The sequence below is a fragment of the Fopius arisanus genome, unplaced genomic scaffold (genome assembly GCF_000806365.1).
Source record: "Fopius arisanus strain USDA-PBARC FA_bdor unplaced genomic scaffold, ASM80636v1 scaffold00067, whole genome shotgun sequence".
Lineage (NCBI taxonomy): Eukaryota > Metazoa > Arthropoda > Insecta > Hymenoptera > Braconidae > Fopius > Fopius arisanus.
Window position 1 is genome coordinate 27,789 of NW_011887806.1, and position 20,865 is coordinate 48,653.

The 20,865-nt window shown below is 42.5% G+C and overlaps 1 protein-coding gene across 3 annotated transcripts in view; it reads left to right on the forward strand.

Moving 5' to 3' along the window:
* LOC105269305 (homeotic protein ultrabithorax) overlaps positions 1-20,865 on the forward strand; it is a 79,163-nt gene that overhangs the window by 18,473 nt on the left and 39,825 nt on the right. For 2 of the 3 annotated variants that reach the window (XM_011309440.1, XM_011309441.1), the window contains exon 2: positions 7,465-7,506. The exons of the other annotated variant lie outside the window; for it this stretch is intronic. In XM_011309440.1, the coding sequence (XP_011307742.1) occupies positions 7,465-7,506 (42 nt within the window). The remainder of the gene's footprint in view (positions 1-7,464; positions 7,507-20,865) is intronic. 3 annotated transcript variants of the gene reach the window in all.

Consider the following 20,865-nt stretch of genomic DNA (forward strand, 5'->3'; position numbering starts at 1 on the left):
TTCATGGACATGCTTAGTATCGTCGGCTGATTAACGGCAGCTTCACAAACCCAAAGTGTTTGACGACTCCACTCATTTATCAATTCTGTGTCGAAATGACAAACAAATTGGACATTCAATTATCACCAATATTTCACGGATTGCGACGCGAGACACATGGAAGATGCAGATTAATTGAATGGAAAAGGGAAAAAATAAATTCACAGCGAGCAGCCGTTTCGCGACCCTTGGGTGGGGGCATGCCGCGGCCATTAGGATCCAACGACCGGAAGACATTTTGCCGAATGTCTAATCTCTCATCACATTTTAAAGAGGGGTTTCGGAATGACTTTATTCGTGAAAGCATTTCGGTCTCCGTGCAATGCGCGGTTGAGGAACAAAAATAAACGGGAGTAGCAAGAAATGCCGTTTGTGAATTTTTTTCAGAGCATAAAATAAAATAGAATGTCATTGAGGTACATTTCCCAGGAGAAAACTATGTGGCCATTGTTTTTCAGCAGACTGTGGATTATTACCGCGACTCCATGGATTTCCGGTGGTTAAATAATTTATCTCATCGGCATGACCTTTAAAGGACGCGTACAACCGATTCTATTGAGATCTGATTTATCTCAATTCTTTCAGCAGAATAAACACGCCCAGGAGACTTTTCACGTTTGTCAGCCATGATATTTATTCTCACACACCGAAAACGAGGTCTAACCTCACCTGAATCAGCACGTGGCCGGAGTTCAAGTGTAAAAGGGCCTTAGGATTGTCCCAATATCACCACCGCCACCTCTCGACAACGGCCTGCACTCCCTCCTGAATTCACCTGCGTATCCCCGTCGGTAACGTCACCCTCTTCTGGTGCGTGACCCATCATCGCTGCGAGTGATGCAAAAAAAGGAAGAAAGATCACACTCTGAGTTTTATTACCACTTCTGACAGCTACCAGACTTGAATCACTTCATTTAATCTTTCACGCCGCAGCCGTTCGCACGTAACGAGAAATTATTTTACTGTCTTTTTCCACGTGGGACTTTTGACTGTAAATAATTTATTTCAACATCCGAATGCAGTCAATGATTGTCAGAGTAATCCTGAAGTTTGAGACTTCTGGATTGAATTTCAAGTCGAGCCGTTGTGGAAAGTAGAAAGTAGAGTGACAGCTGCAAGCTGCCATGATGTTTGCCGGAGGGGACGTCATAGTCTAAGAAGGGGCAGATCATCGATGGGAGACACCCCAGCGGCCATACCTGTGTCCCAGATCATGATGGCTCCTGGGTACCTCAAAAGAAACGTTAAAACCAACCCACTGCGTGATGGCTAAGAAAGCCAAATTCTTTTGTACGAATGAAAAAGCAAGGTTGGCACAAGGAGAAAACCGTTGGAATTCCGAGAGAAGGCGAGAGATAGTGGTGAGACTGTGTCGGAGGTGGTTGGAATCGAGGAGAGACACGGCTTGGCTCGTTAGCGTCTCACGTCCAAGCCGTGTGAGACTCGGTCCAACTCGTGCCGGATTCGCAAGCGGTTTTATCTCTGTTTCGCCTTAAGTGCCGTGATTGACTATCGTGTCTCAGAGGTCTCCGTTCCAAGGAGTTCGACGAACGTTGTATAGTCTGCCCCGAGGCAAACCCGTACCTCAGAACAGAAGTGGATCTAAGGTGGATTGTTCGATACAACACGTGGCTTAGCACCTAATCAGAATTACCTCGCAAGGCATCCAAGTTAATTGGTAAAATTAAATTTTAAGGGTGTTGCATGGTGTGTTGCACAGTAATATTCCTCAACATCCGGGAAGTATCGCCCTGACGGTGTTGTGATGAATTTTTCACCGGGTCTCAGTGGTGATGATCCGGTGGAGCTCTTGGTCATACCACACATCCTCCGATTGTACATCGTAACAACAGGCCATACCCGAAGAGGGCAAATGTTTAACCACGAATAATAAAGAGTAGGCATCGATGTTGGAGGCGTTATCAACGCTGCAGTTGAGATGATCGCTCGCCTGGGAGGTCCGTTATCTGGCTACCGGCCTGCCCACCCCAACAACAGTCCAGGCTTTGCGAACACGCTAACTAACTAACCCAGCATTTACATTGCTAATTGCACCACGGGTATGCGAGTGTAATGGTACCTAACGTGGACAATACTTCAAGGGAATTAAACCCACCTCCCCCTGTATACATGGGGCCTGTCGTTTCGCCTGGCTAACTATCCTCTGTCCACTCCCTCTCTTTACCTCATTGCACGTCTCCCAATTGCGAGTTTCAGTGACTGTCCGGTCGTTGAGGAAACGCTCAACCGGAGGGCGCATTTCCGAACCTTCAGGGGCTGTTCGCTACAAAAATAGACGAAAAAAAAAAAAAAACTATCAATGAATTCCCGATGGGGGTTTGCTACACTGGAATATAGCTGTTGATATAAACACTCGGTGCGGCCCATGGCGCACCAGCACACGCCAACCGTTTTGTTCGTGTTCCTTTTGACTTTAACGATCGTCCACGCATAAATATTAAATGCGTTGTAATTACACTGTAATTATGCGCACTCAGTGTGCATCTACAGCCATTGCATTATCAATAATTCATACAATTACGTGAATTAAAGTACTATTTGAATGTTTGGACAATTCATCAGAAGTATCGCTGATGAAATGCCTGATGTAGGCGACTCTGGATGGTAGCATCCTAGGTATTTCGATTATTTTCCGTGAGGAATAATTACAACGCTCCCTTTTGAATCCTCGAAATCCTTCCGGGAGCAATAAAGGGTCTTCCAGTACGAGCCGCAGAAGTAGCAGGATCACCAAGAAGGGAGATTCCCCAATGAGAGAAGACGTCCTGGGTAAAGCCATCTCACACTTTATGATGATGCGTAAATATTCTAGACGCTCTTGACTTTTATAAACCCTTCTTGGGGTGAGACAAATGTCGGAGCAGAAACAGTTGTAGTGGAAAATCTAGAAGTTCCTGGTGATGACGAAGGGACAAGGGTATCAGAATTAATCTTGACGGAAGTGATTGAAAAATGAATTCCCCTTTTTCATGGTAACCTGTACCGCTCGATGGAGAACCAGACGTCGTACGTCATCGGGTATATTCGGGGGTCGATATAATTTTGGCACGCGATTGCCGCGTCGTCCACCAGTCTATGTACAGCACGTATAACCCACAACTTCATATGTGTACCTACAATGGACAATATATTGAATGTGCCTTGAGCACATAGAGTCGACTTGTCGGTAATATACGTCGCATAGTTATGGAGAGTTCACTTCTCTCGGAATATGGTGGATTCGGTGTTATATGTACCGGAGAAGAAAGGCCAAGTCGAAGAGGAAAGTGTATTATTCCCATTCTAGATGTTTCAGTGCATGAAACTCCGTTTACTTTACGTTACGTAAAAATGGCGAGACAGGACTGAAAGAAAGAGGTATTCAGGGAGTTTCTTGCTATTTTTGCAAAGACCATTGTGTGTTTTTTTCATCCACTCTATCCTTTCTCTACATTTATCAATTCCAAATGTTGAGAAGTATCTCTTTTCTCATTTCTCTCCTCTGTGTTGTCTCTGTGAATATTTCAATAGGTCAATTTAAGATTTTTTAATTAATTGGCAAGTATTTATTATTTCATGCAAATTTTGGCGTCCACGAACTCTCATAGCACGGAATATTTTTAGATTGAGATTGCGACCTGTGTATCGATTTCAACTACGTAATACCGACAGTTTTAGCCTTCCACTTATTATTTTCACCCCTCGATCTCCCCAGCAATGACATAATCCTGAATTTTGAGTTTCACAGTTTTGCACGTCATGTTACGTAAACACCCGAAGCGACTGAATGTACGTGACTCCACGAAAAATACACAAGAGTGAAGTTAGGCCTTGTACCATTGCACGTGCAGTCGGCGTAATTCAGAAATAAATTCAACGTAAATAAAGTCCTAAATGTGTGAATTTACGGGGCCCGTCGGAAAAATTTGCAAATGGCATTTTACAAATTCATGCGGTTTTCGCCGGATAAAAAGATTATTTGAGAGCCTAATTTTTGTTCAAGTGCAATTACCGAGGGATTTATGGCAGGGTCTGGGGTATATCGACTGGTGATGGAGGTGGAGGAAAGTCGATTAAACACGGGATTCCCAGGAATTTAAAGTCTTTCGTCGTGAAATTTTGTGATAAAAGATACAGAGGGTGGCGCGGATAGGCTCAAGGGGCTGTAACACACCCCATAAGATGGGGATTTTAGAGAGAGAGGATAAAAACGGGTGATGGGTTGAGAGTGTGGGGCGTTGCGGAGGGCCCAGCCCCTACCAATGGCCTGTGCGAGAGCAATTATTGCGTTAAATGAAGGGTGAAGAAAATTTGGCAATTAGAGAGTTTTGAATTAGCCGTAGGACTGAAGAACCACAACTCATTAATAAAGAAATAATACCTCAATTCGCCTCCACCCCAGCGTCGATGATTTATCATCCCTCCTCCCATTAATCTAGCTATAAAGGTCTTCATACACTCCGTGGAATGAGCTGTATAAAAGTCGGCGAAACTTTTACCCCACTCTTCTTACCCCCGGGTGGAATTGTTCGCCGTTTGCACGAAAAAGAGATAACGCATCGTCTTCATGAAAGTTTGCTTTCTCGCACCCCACGTTGTCTCCCATCACCTCTATTTCAACGTCACGGATAAAGTCCATTGCAAACAACTCCAGAGGTATTATTTACCGTAAAATATCTTACCATATTTGACTCGGCAATTTTTCCCCCCAAAAAAATCACGTGAGAAGAGAGAAAAAAAAAATTGATGTTAAAACTTTTTGACGGTTGACGCGGTAAGTCCATTTTAGGGGGTGTATTCGGGTAGTTCATGTGAAACACTGGGTGGTCTAACGAAGGAATTTATCGGATCGCATTAGGGGATTGTTCCAGGGGTTATTATGAGGGAGAATTGAGAATGGGGTGTGAGAGAGACAACGATGGCTTGCATTTACGTTGTTATAGATCGTCAGAGGGGGTAGCAGAGCGCTGAGAAACGTCACGGTTTACGCGCTGACGTTGCGCTGTCCGTCACAGGAACAGGCGCCAGGACCACCGTCATCCTCCACCCTCATTTAGATCCACCACCACCATCACCACGAGTAAGCTCGATCTCTCACCCCACTCACCACCGGGGCAATGAATATCTCCGTTTGGATTACACAGAACTACCAATACCGAATAAACATGAAAATCCACACAGACAGGGGTATAATCAACGTTCAATGGCAAAGTGAGGGAGGCGCGTGCGATCCGTCAGTCCGGGTAAACCAAAAACATAAATTTAATAGGTTTTCACTTCCCCCCTAACTTGGTCGCTCCACAAGTCTGGGTCTCCTTGAATCTTTATGGCGCCACCGAATTTGCCCATTAAATAAACAAGCGATGGTATTTATTACAAAGACCTCTCACTCCTGTGCAATAATGCCCTCTTCTCTCTTTTCTCTCGTTTTTTATTTCCTCTCCTCACAAATCGAAAAACGCACGTACCCTCTGACAACTCTGGGTGATACATACATCGCGAGAGGATGCAGCTATTGCTTAGACCGCGAACTACAGTCCGACATATTGGTTAGGCGGTGGTGATAACGTATCGGCAAAATTTAGAAATATACAAGTATAAATTGGAAACACGTACAACTTCCTCCCTAACGATTCCACTGTTCTACATCAAATATCAAGAAAAATGGTGATGAGTTATTGCTTTCGTCGGGCACGGATTGATTAATCGCTGTCAGTCAGGTGATAACAGCATTATTTCTACATTATTCGATATCATTGTGACTCTTTCTTTCAATAGACCAAAACCACGAGTCTGGCGCCAGTGATTCGTACCAAACGCGAAACATTGTAACTCCTGTTTGGTGATAATTAGCGCATCCATCAGACCAAGCAAGCCACCAGCTAATGCCGATCGTACGTTATCGTTATCACGCTCTACCCATTTTGTCCTTCCTCCCTCTTCCCACGTCTCTCATCCAACCCCCCCTTCATCCCCCCCCCCCACCGGGTGTTCGCCTATTTGTACACTCAACGCGTACACGCGAATTCCAACTATCGGCGAGATGCTTCTCACACAGAGGCATCTCTGGTTATTGCTGGAGTTGGCCATCGTATCCCACCAATATCGAGGGTACGTCGAGCCCGTATATATTCCTGGTGCAATGCATGAGCTGTCGATACAGCCAATAATCTAATAACCAGTCAAGCCATCGATCTCCAGATTTCAGGAGTTGAGGCGGATGCAAGTGATTGGATCGGTTATGAGATCTAGGTGTTGAGAGAAGCATTTCATCATCACGTCATGACGTCAAGAAATTTAATACGAATAACCTCAGAGTAGGTGATTCTGATTCCTGAGTGATGATTCGATTCTTCTGGAGTCTAGGTACCTACGAGACACCAGAACTGAATTCCATGAAGGAACTTGATCCCATAATGTAATTATGATACAAATTGGAGTAGGATAGGTGTGTGGAAGGGGTTGATTCGACCTCGTGTATTTGCACCAGCCGTTTGGTCTGGTAGAGGAGGGCTAACGTTGATGTAGAACTACTAAACAGGTCGTAGATCACTCGGGTTAGTTACGAGGACGCGGTGGGCTTTCCCTGTCTCTTTCTTACTCGCACGTTGACCCGGTAATACAGAGGATCGGCCAGTGCTACCACCACCAACATCACCAGTGCAGCTACTCAATTCCCACCGGTGTTCTGGATCATTTGGCGGCCCGCGGCCGAGGGATGCGCGCATGTACCCCCAACTTGAATTCTCATCCCCTAGAGCAACGATGCCGCTATCGCGATGCACAATGCGGCGGACGACCTCTAGTTATAACACTACCATAGAGCACATCTACCCTCTGGTTGCTCCTCTATTTGCCTCTCACTGCTGTGGTATACCCGGAGGAAAACTAGAATACGGCTGGGGGGTTCCCTATAACCGCTTCAGCGCCATGCAATTATGAATACATGAAGGAAAAACTTGGGGATAAATTATCGTGCAGAAGACCTGACGGCCAAATTCATCTCCAGTGAGGGTCAATTCGAATGGATTTTTTTTGGCGCTGAAATTGTCTTCGGGTTTGAAAAATTATCAATTGATCATATTTTTTCAATGGATAAATGATTGTCGTCGTTAAGCCACTGTAGAATTGATTTATCCAGAATTCAACTATCCGTTTAACCCTTTCCACCAGCTGTTTTTTTTTTTTGGTGGAGCTCGTGCAACTGGGGAATTTCTTTTGCTATCACAAACGACCACGGAATTCTGAGGCTTCCAGCGTAATTCACTTCTTGCGACAGGATAAACTATAATTATTTGTGGTTTTCAAGCAGGATCTTCTCTCCTTCTTTTCTTGCATAAACGCAATAGAAATATACTTTATTATATTTTACCCAATTTATTGGCTGCATTAACTTTATTTTTTTCTTTCTTTTATTTGCTTCAGGTAAGGACGATATCGCTAAGCCGCATTGGACATGGTTGCAAGGTGAGTTTCGCTTTTTGCTTCATTTTTTTCCCTCCGTATTACCATTTATTTTTTTCTCTTTTTTTTCCCATTTATTCTCCTGCTTTTGCGCCGCTTACAATTCTCAATTAATTGATTTTTTTTTTCCTACTCATTGCTGCGACTTGTAAACATGTCGAGGTGTAATTACCGAGATATCAGGGTATCAGTAACTTTGTAAATAATTCAATAAGTTTAATTGAGTCGTTGAATAGGAGATTGTGAGAGTTTTCAATAGGATATCGTCTTCCATTTTCATTTTCATCGATTTTATTACGATTTATTGCTCATTGGTGGGAGAGGAGGGAGGGGAACATTTTCTCAGGAAAAATCCAGTGGAAAAAATAGGGATGTACATTCGTATTCCTATCTCGTTGTGGGATTTGGAGAGGGAACATCTGTGTGGCCGAGTCGGGGCAATTTTTTTTCTCTCGCATCTTTTCGGAATTATTTTTCACGAAGGGTCTACGCACTTGGAGACTCTGAAATATACCCGGCACGATTCGGGGATGATCAATAAATATTGGTTTGTCGATGGCTGGGGGGAGGGGTTGCCACCCCCTCGGAGAGGACAGTGCTGCGGTTGCCGCCCCCTTTCTCACCCTTTCGGAGGGGTGGAAAGGGCGCGACGTATGGCAAATATAACCACTCGCTCCGATGTGTATTGGCAATCGAGAAATGCTCACCGTATAATTTCACAACCTCTGATCGTTACTCTCCATTCCTATTTTATTTATTTTTTTTTTTTTTGGGGGGGGAGTTTTATTTTGCTGGCTTCTAGGTACCCTCCAGTTCATGGGGATGAACATTTTTTTGGGGGAAATACACAAGTCCGAAGTTATTTACGAGGGCAATATACCGATGATAGAAAAATCGGACAATTATTTTATTCGGAATCCTTTGGGGTTTTGTCGTTTATTTTTTTTTATGAAATTGAGAACATTCTGTTCGTAATTCGAGAATAATGTTGGTATTGTTTGAAGAGTTACTGAGACCGAAGGTTTTAAATCGTGTGAAGGATTTATAATTTTTTTTTTCTTTTAATTGGTGTTGAAATTTACGAGCGGTATTCAATCTTCGATTTATGGGCCAATTATTTTCATTCGATCGTTGAACTATTTTTTTTTTTCTCAAGTAATTTTTCACCGGAATTCGAGAATTCCCGAGGAAAAGTTTATCAGTGCTTTGAATATTCAACCACCGGAACCTTGAAATTTACATACTCGCAATGAATAAAGATTATAATACCGGACAAAAAAAAATTGTTAGTTACCGATAATTCGTTGACGAGGAAATATTCTGTCGGTATCAATTACTCCGTGTTTAACTAACCAGAAATCGATAATCAATCTTGTAATTGCCGATTTATCTCGTTACCTTATCGGAGCGGAGATAAAAAATAATTAACGCGACAATAACGATTACTCTCTGTGATTTACCGCGCCCTTTCATCCAAGCGAAAACAAAACTCAAAGTCTCTTGAAGCCCCCGTAAAATCGTAAAAACCCGAAAATACCCCTGGACCATAGGGTCGATCTTCCCTCATCTGTAAAATCCATAACAATATTTATTCCCGCCCCATACGGTGAGCCTCAAAAATAGCAACTTTCACCCGGTACTTCCCACCGGCTTGACACATTTCTCCCATAATCATCCCCATATTACCGAGGTAAATAAAAACCGTAGGGCCCCCTATAAATTCACCAGGATTTACTTAGAATTTGGATGAGATGTGAAAGCGTATTTGAAAATGCCTCTCAAGGCGTGAAATGGCTGCGTTAACCGTTCCAACTCCCTCTCACCGTATAAAATAACACCAGTAAAAGGGAAAACCGTCCATTTTCCACCACTACAAAACGCGTAGGTGGTAATATCGCTTGGGATCTCTCGCGTTTGGACCCCGCGAAGATCATGCTGAGCTGGTATAAGATAAAAGTTATGCCGCACGGCAATGCGCAAGGGAGTCGTACATCAAGTCGGTTTGGACGTCTGCGGGGACGTAGAAAACGAACGCAGCCCACCCACCCTCATCCCTCTCCCATGACTCCTTCTCTCTCTCCCCCTTTTTACCGCCCCCCTCGACCCCTTCGCGCCCCTGTCCTCCCCTGTCCTCCCCTGTCCTCCCCTTTCCGCTTTCACCGAAATCCCCACACCCCCACCACATCCACTGTATTCGGTATCTCGCTATCTCCTCCAGCCACCCGGTCTTTCTCCATTCTTCTGTTCCCTCTCTCTCATTTTTTTTTTCATCTTCTCTTTCTCTCCCGAGATCTTTTTCAACTCGTAAATACATCTATCTTGTGATATATCATCGGTTCGCCCTGGTAAGACGCCCGAGTGCATGGGTACGCACGTACACCGGAGAATGTTGCTGGAGTACAATAATGTACCAGGGCGTGGCCGACAGGACGAAATAATTTATGTCATTTAGGGGTGTCAAGGAGGTGACATTGTCAGGAATATTTGATAATTATTTCACCTAGATTTTCATTGTGGGAGGACCGGTTAATGTCGGGTTGATATTCAATGTTGCTCCAGCCTTCAATGTCGTCCGGTATTCCTTGATGAATTTAATGTCGCCTCGGTAATTAATCTTACCGATGATATATCGCCGGTTAATTAATAAAAAAACGCGTAATGTTGGTTGCGTAAATTACCCAAGGGAGAAATTTACCGGTTTTCGCTTTTTGCTTTTAATATTTCACCGAAGACTGAAAATGTTGGGAGGACCGGTTAATGTTGGGTCGCCGGTTAATGTTGGCCTGACAATATCGATAATGTCGCCTCTGAAATTAATATGTGCTGAAATAAAAAATGTATTGCGATCTAGAGGTCGAAAAAAAAACGCGTAATGTTTGGCTCGTTTGATTGAGAGTTGAATTACGCAGACCGGGAGAAACTGCCGTGAGTTATGTAGGGAGTTTCGTAAATAGACTTTCGATCCAGAAAGGGAGTTCTAGTATATATTGCCTTTCTTCTCTCTCATCCTGCTCCAAGGGTGAGGGAGGTAAACCACCTCTACCCCATCGCTCTCCCTCGTTTCTTTTCGTACCTAAATTACGACTGCCCGGAAGAGAAAATTCTCTAGTCTCGCATTTACATACAGATGCGAAGAGATGGTGAGGTGGAATGGTAGATGAGAGGAAGCACCAGAAAGAACAATGGGGGGTTTTTAAAATCTCAGCGATAGAGACGTCGAGTGGAATCTCGAGGATGCGCGATTTCGAGATTAATCGAGGAAATATTATTCAACCAGACATTTTCAATCGTCTCCACAATCTTATTTAACATTAACAATGCAAACGCGGGATTTCAAAAATTTTTTCAATTTTCTCCCCTCGAAATTCCTTTAAAAAAAAAATCAGAATTCCACGCGAAATTGAATAATTAGATGAATTAAATTCTCATCTTCATTTAAAAAAATCATATATCCACACTCGACGCGGGAAATTTGAATGCCGCGCGGAACGCGAAATAATTCCATGAACAGAGAAAAAAAATATCTAAAAAAATACAGTGAAATTTTTTGTAATCGCAAAACGATTTGTTGCCTGAAAATATTGTCGGCACTTTTTCATCCCCGTAGCGCAGTGTTTTTTTTTATCATGAACCAGTGTTGTCCTCCCCAACTGTTTCTCCCAGTGAATTCGAAAGGGTTGCTCTGTGCCTGCGGTCTTCTCATCGTAGGGGTATGGGGTGCCAGGTACAGGAGGGGGTTGTACAGGGTGAAACGGTGCACGTTATGAACGGACGCATAAACATCCCCACCGGCGTTATCAGTTGTCGGACGCCGGGGCGCCGGATATTGTCGCATCCTCCGTTTTGCTCTCTGCGGTAGCCGCGCTATAAGAGAGAATTCGCGGTGTATGAGTAAAACAGCACAAGGGTAAAATGAAAAACATGGAGAGGCGAGTGGCGACTGGATATGAAAAGTTTCTAGGGCTTTTTAGGTCGGCTATTATATTGCTCCTGAATTTTCCAATGCTTTTTGCCGGTTGGAAAATATTGTCACCATCGGACAGGTATAGCAAGACCCCAATTAGACGACGGGGTTTTATTGACTCCCAGCCATCTTTTTCGATGAAAAAAAAAGAGAGTGTGACAAAGGGATGCGACTTCGGCTTTTTTATGGCTTTAGGTAGATTTTTTCCGCGGGCCCCGAGGGACTTTCTTTTTTTTACAACCTCTTCTTCGGGGGGTAACGCCGTCTGGCTTTTGACTTTCTCGCCGAGTCACATCTCCCTGAGGTAGTTTTTTTAAAAGAGGGTGAATTCTGTTATTTTACGCCGGCTGAAAAAATGCAGAAGAGAAAGTCGGGGGATTTGTATTTGGTATTGGTGAAAGTTTTTTTCACATTTCCGGGGAAAATGGATTTCTACCTTTCTTGGGGAGTTGCCTCTTGTTTCTCGAGAAAAATATCACGTAACTCGGGATTTAGTATGCGTTGACCAGAAATATTTTTCAAGTGAACGTGACTTTACTCTTTGAATATCTAATGATAAGTTTTTAGTCCAGGTGATTACTCCGTGGGAATATTGTGGCAAATTAACTCAAAACGCCTAATTTTTCGTTCCACAATTTCATAGTGGCACCTCAGGTACACTTCAGGAATCGTAAACATCCCGGGGATATTGTTTGCCCTATATTTAGACCACTGTGGTAAAAACATTCCGGTACGGTTCTGGGACTGGAGGTCAAATCGCTTTATTACCCGCAACAATTGCCCAGAGGTCTGGATAAGCACTTGCGCTTCACCTGCCGAGAGAAAAGCCCAAACAACAACCAAATCACCATTCCATGCAAATTTCCATGCCACCAAACCGTTCAAAATTTTTCTAAACACCCAAAAAAGGAAACCAAAATGCGACATTGAAAACTTATTTTCATTTGCAAAATTCGAATTTTTTTTTCTTCGAATAAATTAACATTTGTTTTTCCAAATAAATCCATGCATATTAACTTCCTTATTATAATATATAATAATTATTATAAATAATAACAAAAAATTTTTTATTATTCTGACATTGAAATTTGGAAAATTCGATTTTTTAATCGATTGAGTGAAAATTTTTGGTGAAAATTTGTTGTTAAAAAATGTTGAAAAAAATATTCGGGGGTAACTCAATATCTCACGAATCCATGCGCAGATTCGCGGCGAATTTGGAGAGGGTTTCGCCGTTCAGGAGTGCAATAAATTCAAGTGGGAAATGGATTCACGACTCGCTGGATGCGGCTGTAAGTTATATCGGAGGCCAATCTGCATCCGTAAACTTTGCCTAGAATACATAGTTTCGTCAGTTCGTAGATGTGTACACGACGGTAGAATAGAATAGCAGTCGCTATATATCCGTAAACGAGAAAACAATGCATACAAACAAAATTCACCAGCGAGTGTCGCATAAACGTAAGCGGACGTTAAATTGATGGCAAGGTAGTTTTAACAAATGTATTTGCTGGGTGGTGCCCTCAAGGTGTACTGAGAAATCCATGGGGGGGATAAGAATGCTAAAAGTATTCTTAGGAAAGTATAAAATTCGAGTTGAGGTGAGATGGCGAAACTCCGATAGAGGAGCCAACGATCCGTAACAAAATGCAAACGTGAAAGAATTTTTGGCCCTTTTATGAATGGGAAGTGATCGTAAAGTCCTGGAGAACCGGAAGTTGCACGGAAAAATATTGTTATTAGACAAGGAATTATATAAAACATTGTCAGCGTTAATTGTTCGGCTTACAACCAGAAAAACGGGTCATCCTTAAATTTATTTTACTAAAAAAAAAATGTTCACGCGATTTAAATTCGGATTTCAAAACGAAAACATTTTCTGATTCAAATAAATATTTGGGGGTGCATTAAATAAATGAATTAATTATTATTCAACTGGAGAAATTAATTTTCTCATTAATTGTTGAAGAGGATAATGAATTTGTGAGGGTGAAAAAATTTGAAACTGTAATTTTTTGGATGAGGCACCCATTCAGGCGGTAAAATTACCAATTGCGATGAGGTGGTAGTTTGAAAAGAGAGGGTGGGATTGGCTGGTGTACGGGACCAACTGTGAAAGATATTCCGGGGGGGTTGACTAAGTCGACGAGGGGTGTGAATGTACGTGGGGGAGGGAGATGAAGTGAGAGGGTAAAAACCGTTGAATCGACGATAAAGGGAGAGAAGAGAGGAGACAAAGTGCCCGGGGGGGTCGAAAGAGTTAAACCGAGGGTGGAGGCGAGGGCCGGCCAGCGACGAGCAAATAATCGAGTTTAATTGCAAAACCGTCGGCATGATTTAATTACACGGCGCATGGAGGCTACAGGTATATATGTTATTTCCTTGTACATTTGCGGAGGCTATGGGTGCATGTGTGTATGTGCTGGGGTAATATCTGTGCATTAATGCGGGAGCCAAATGATGGGAGCGCAACTTTCCTCCTTTACGCTATTTTATGGTCATCATTGACGAATTATTTCATGAAAACTAACGCCAATACCGTATTTTTGGTTGAGAGCTTTTTTTTGGAGGAGATTCAGTCCTACAAAAAAGATCTTTACGAAAATTTCGATATCTGCTTCAGATTTGGAGATATTAATTGAAATCTGATGAGCGGAAAAAATTGGATTGTGTTTCCACGATTTGTGGTGGTGAATTTTTGAGGGAAATGGTTTTTCTGTAGAAAAAAAAATATATCTCCTCGATTTTCTGTCCTATTCTTGCACACTAGGCGGTTTCTCACGGGCTGAACATGCACGAAAGTCGGATAGCAATATTCAGGCGTCTCGTGCCACCATTTTTCTGTATATAAACGCATGCCTCAGCCCGAACTGGTCCTGTTGGTTTCACGTATCAGCAGAATATCGCTGACAATCACGAGAGCTAGGATTGAAATTTCACATAGCATAATGCCCGAATCCCGTATATTCCCTGGAATGGCTTATCTCCCTAAGTTTTGCGCAATATTTTTCATTGCCTAGCAACACACGCGAGATTTCATCGCTGATAGAATATTTGTTACAGTTTTCAATTTAAAATCCTTCAGGACTTGAGCATTAAATACCAAATCGTTGACTTTGCACGGGTGATTCAATCTTCCAGCGCCTTCCAAACCTCAAAGCAGGTTTTTCATCATACGAAAGAGCCTCCAACTCGCATACCACGTCTGGATTTATTTTTAGCGACAATTCCCAACGCAGTTATTTATCTCCTAACAAGCCATAACATTTAACGACTCGTTAAATTTTCAGACTATAAAATCTACAAATTCGCCAGCCCAATGAGTCACTGGGGACAATAAAAAAAATTACCGGAACACCTCCAAGAGTGAAAATATTCCTCACTTTTGTCACCGGTAAATTTTTTCAATTACATACAACGAGATAATCCAATCTTTCCAATATTTCCGGTGGGGATTTCCCATTCGATATCAAATGAGAGAACCCAAAAGAGAGAAAAATAACTGGTTGTTGAAGATGCGGGGGTTGAATGCCAGGGGGTTGTCCTGAGAGGAATGGAGAGAGAAAGAATGGAAGGGGGTGGGTATGTGCGCGGAGTGCGCCTGCACCTCATAAACTCAAACCCTAATTAACCGGCGCTACAGCTACTGTTGCTACTACCGTACGTGCGTATGTTTCTATGTATTACCATCGTTACATGCATCCAAACGTATTGTCGTAGCTTCAACTCTACCACAACCACAGGAGAAAGGATAGAAACAAATGGTATTCTGTAGCGAGAGGCTAGATGTTTATTGCTCGACTTGGTGTAAATTAGCTCCCGAGGCCGCGGAAACTATCCAATGGCTTTCCTCACTCCTTTACAGCAGTATACATTGTATATGATCCCGCATTATAACCCGAAAGGGCCTCTTCGGGATGGGGGGGATGGGGTTGTGAAATGTTGCTGATACAATATTGAGGCACGGATCGTGGGTTTTGGTAAAATTATAGGGGCGTCCTCTTCGACCGCTCTTGATAACTTCATTTCGTGGAGTTTTAAGGCTGGCATTTGCTATTTACGGAGGTTATCTTTGGGGGGTTGATTTATGGCTGGCCAGACTGACGACTCACTTTGTCGTGTGGCAGACATCCGGAGCATGGATATAGTTATTTTAGGAATATTAGCCGCGGGGATTTTCTTTGTACGTGAAAATTTCGTGAGAATAAGTCGCGAGTGACTGGATAGAGTCAACGAATGAGACACGCGTCAATTCAATGGGGGGAAAAAAAGGGTACCCCGGCCAAAAATTCAAGTCTCTGAGGACAGGACATTCGTCTCCGTCATGAGTCCCCCGAAAAGGCTTTTAGTCTTTATCTCGTCTCCGCCATTAATTCACAGCTCACTCTACCGCATTTGAAAAGGAAAGCCAGGAGTTGTTAAAAAAAAAATTCTCGTCCCAGAGAACCCTCTCCCCGTTGAATGCATGTCCTTGTCCTGCGTATATCTCATGCCATGAATATTTCTCTAGATAATGAATATCCAATGGTAGTCATTCGTCTTCCTCACTTGCCTCACCCCAAAATTCCGTGGATCCAGAAGACCGAATTAAGACCACAACACCAAGAAATCTAGACTCAAAAATTAACTACAATTATTTATATCCATTAATTTATTTATTTATCTACTGACATACACAAGTTCTACTCTCCGTCGCAGTGCGCTGGCGCAATATCACATGTAGACACACGGAGTTAGTGGGAATGGGATATCGGATGGGCGTGCGGGTCACTGTGTGGATCTAAGTCATCCAAGAATGCATAAGTGAGTACCGTCTCTTTTTATTATCGAAGAATACTATCTCGAAATATTGAAAATGTGCGTTGCGGTATCGGGCGAACGTGGAATAATTGTGAATGAGCTGTCGTCTTCATCCGGGAAGGAGTATCCCATCGGCAGTCATGGCCGCCGCTCGCGACATCCTCCCGCCTCCTCCAGTGATCAATCCTCACGGGAATCACATTCAACGATTATCTCCATCGATAAAACATTATTTGATCACTCGATTAAATCCTCGATTTAATCCTCGATTTTTTAATTTATATCGCGCAGGGATTCGCGAACCGTCGACATTCTCGCGGGCGGTTCGAGTGTGCGCGCAAACACTGAATAACCCGGCACATTGCCAACATGGCGGTCCACGATGATCGGCTTTTGTCGGTGATCATCGGGCGGGTTACTCTCTCTCTCTGTTGGCTCTTGAATACCGCGGGAAACCGGTCGATCCCGGGCAACCGATGCGCAACTGTCGACTGCGCAGCCGCCCACAGTGGGGATAAACAAGCAATATGGCTGACCACCGAATGTCGTGGGTAAGCAATAACACGTTTGACTTTCTATTTTCTATTGGAATGAGTTCGAGAAAAAAATTTTTCGGACCAGTCAAAAGTTCGGGGTCTTGGGCAATTCGAGTTTCGTTAATTCCGGATGTTTATTCAATTGTTTGGGGATTAGTGATCCTGTCATGCGCTTCGCGTAGCCATTTTATGGATGAACATGTGGGTGTGGATGTGTGAGGATGAGAATTACGGGTATGTGTGGGGATGGAACGCGTGGATAACCCCAAATTCATCGCCACTTTTTTGTGCATCGAGATCGAGATTTTATTTTTTTTCTTCTGCCCCCATTTTTTTTTTGATCCATCGACAGTGTCTGGTCTATTTTTGAGATTACTTCTGCTTCTGGTCCGGTGACACCGCGAGAGAGTCGCGAATTATTTTATTCAATGCTGAGATGAGCGCTTTTTTAATGTAATTATGTTTTTAAAATTTTTCTGGGGGAACTCTGTAATTTCTGGACCCTTTGACGCTTCCGGATTGCCGTTGGCATTATATCTGCAACGAGTGATTATCACAAACACGCGAGATGCTCAACCATCAGCTTAATGATGCATTTCATAAACCATTCATACTGAATGTAATTACATGTGTTTCAAGCTCACTGTAACAGGTTGCTCGTCACCATAATTTCCGTTATGCAACTATTTCGAAACATTCATTGCGTACCGCTCAACTTATCTTGTTATTCAAATTAAAAAATCAAAAACAAAACAGTAAAAACCGAGATAAGTCAGTGATAAAAATTAACAACTTCAACACCAAGAGAAAAAATGGTTTCCACCGAGTAAATATACCTAAGAACGACATACTTAAAATTTCTACAATTAACTTTTTGTTTTCCTCAAATTTAATTAGCACACATAATTTTTCTGCGCAGTGTCTTTTCATTTTTGGGAATTGAAGAGTTTTAATCGAATTATTTGGTGTAATTATTTCGTAATTTGGCGGGGGTTTTTTGGATAGGAAATTTCTTCGGGTTTTCTAATTGCGGCTCCAGTGGTGCGTCGGACCGTCGGATGCCGGTTCTCGATTTCCTGTCGTATTACAAACAAACTTCCCGAGATAACCCGAACAATCGGGTTAAACACTTGTTTCGCGAGTAGAAGAAAATAAATCTTTCAATAATGTTAATTTTCATAACCGATTATCGCGGTTTTACGCGCTTTTATTGAATTATTATTTGATGTCGCGAGATTTTTATAAAAGTGCGATCTCGCCTCTGACCCCGCGTCATCACAATTTTAAATAAACAATTAATATATTTATTACACTGACGGATCGTTGATCTCGATGGGATGAGGATAAAATCGCATAAAATTCCGCGGGTGACGAACAGTTTCATTTAAATTCACTCTTTACAGATGTTGAATTGCGGGGATGCAATTCAGTGATGATATGTACGCAACAATTTCATGCAACTAGATAATACGACTGTGTGTACCGCGTAAATCAGTCACACGTGAGCTCCACGCAAATTAACATCAAATGAAGACATAAAGATTCCTGGGACATGAAACGATGAAACCTCTTGGCCTCGGGGGCTGACACATGCGTTTGTTCCGGAGTGAAATAAAGCCTTGAGTTATTCCTCGACTAAAATCGATTGATTCCGACAATCGAGTATTTCCAACTCCATTTATAAATTTCATCACTCCAAACATAAATTACAAAAATTAATTACTCGGTTAAAAAATTGAATTTCAAAAAAACCATAAAAATCATTCAGAGTTTTGACATTCCCAAGAATAAAATATTGAATAAAAAATGAATATAATTTTCATGGTGAATTTTAACTGCGTTTTAAAGGCGTGGGAGAAGATTGGGAGTAATTAAAATATAAATTGCCACATTGCGCTGAAAAGAGGGAGTGAAATGGTACGATTCCCTCACCAGTAAAATACCGAGTAGAAAAAGCTGGAAAGTAGTATTTTCATCTCATTACCCTGGAAGCCGTATGTCACCAGAGGTTTGTCCAGTGGACTGGTTTTTTTTAAAAATTACAATGCACGTCTCGCCGTATCTTTGTCGTGTGTTACTCTTTCCGCTTTCGTCGGAATAAACCGTCTCCACTTGTTTCCACGAGTGAATAATCCACGTACACAAACAGTCTCTCCCCCCAACAATAGAAGTGATATAGCCGGTGATAAATCACCGTCTAATTGAAAGATTGATCTAAACAACTGAAAGTAGACATTCAGAGTTTGTTAAAGGAGCGGAAAAAGTGGATAAAATAGGGAACGCAATGGGAAGAGGTTTTTCAGAGAGTGAAAGCCACTGTATGTTGGAGTCAATGGGACAATGGACAGAAGGATCGAGGGATTCACGGAGATAAGAGGGTATCTTTTCCTCTGGGTTTGGCGTTACGAGAACTTGGAAATCAATTTGGGGAACCGCCCGGGATAACTGGATAACGACGGATTCGTTCGCCGTGTACGGGTAATCGATTTTCTGGACTATCCCAGAGGCTCCGAGGAAAATTGAAAGTTACCCTTCCTCCCTAGAAAAGAATATAAAAAAAAAATCAAACTGGTCTTGCCACAACTATACCCCCGCAAAATGGCGGTAGAAATAGTTAACAATTCTTTAAAATTTTGCCAGTAAAAATTAAAAATTAAATCGAAAATAGCTGATATCAATTGATAACAATAGATAACAATTAATATGTTGAAGAAAAATTGAATTTAATGTTGAGTAATAAATAAATTCGAAAAATTTAAAGACTGAATTCTCAAGAACGGTTTCTCAAAATTTTCGTATAATCTCCCGGAACAAATCATCATTACGAGAAGGTATAGTTCAATTAAGATTCCAGTGTGAAATAAAATATGGTACGCGGCATGCCCCCAGTGAGATAGAAAACATGAGGACGAGGATCTCGCGAGTAATACATCGTTTCCATCTCCGTCTGTTCGACGGGAACTTGTACGAGCATCTCACGCGGGGTTTCATTCCCAAGCGGGATGAAATGTGAATGAGCGGGTGTACATAGAGGGTGGATGAAGTGGGAGGAGATGGGTGGTGGTGGGAGGAGGGAGGAAAAAGGGAGAGAGAGCATATAAATGTACGAACAATGTCTTGAGACCGGGTGTGCACGCTATAGGCTGGTGGAGTCATCCAGGTGAAGGGAATAACAACACGAATAGGACGAAGGGAAGGGCTCGAGGGAGCCCTTTGCATTGAGTTGTAAAAGCGTTGGGCCCTTGCCGCCAATGCCGGCATGCTCGCCTTATGTAAAAGCCGGCTACACGCCGCGTGATGAGTGGATGCTGTTCCTCTTTTAACTCAGAGTACCCCGGGATTTAACATTACACTTTGGATAAATAAAAAAAAAAATCATCCAGATGAGCAAAACACGAATGAATATGCGTGTACACCGGGCCAAGTACTCACGCATGTACGCCTCAATTTATAGATTGCCCTGGCACCACTGGGTATTTATTACTTTTGGAAATACTCCATGGGAAAATTGTGATTCATTTTTTGGCGGTTTCTCAGCGCCGGAGACCTAAATAATATTTCATTCTAAATAATTCAATGAATAATTTTTTATCTCATTAACCGATTTTTTTGTCTGAAATTAATATCGATTGTGATTCATTAGAGGGGAGAAAGTAGTGCGTAATAGATCGAGGAAGTGACGTATTGGTGGAGAAACTGGGCGGGAGTCTATTATCGCCGGCCCTTGGTACATCGATATCGGTTGGACCTGCAGTGAATATAAGGCCCCGGGTTGGCCGATGTGTAAGAAACCCGTGGAGAATGAACCGGTTATGGGCGAGGCCCTTTCCCCCTTACGATTCCTCTTATTTTTCTATTCTTTCTCCAGAATATACAGGTACAGAGTCCCCAGTGAATTTTTGGTACCGATGAAGAGAGAGAAGATGAGAAAGAAGACTGAAAAAGAAAAATGTTGACTGCACAAGAGAGAACACATGAATAAAGAGGAAGAGGAATTCTCGTTGGCTCTGGCTCGATGTCTTTATACGCTCGGAGTCTCTTGTACACCGTAGGACATATATC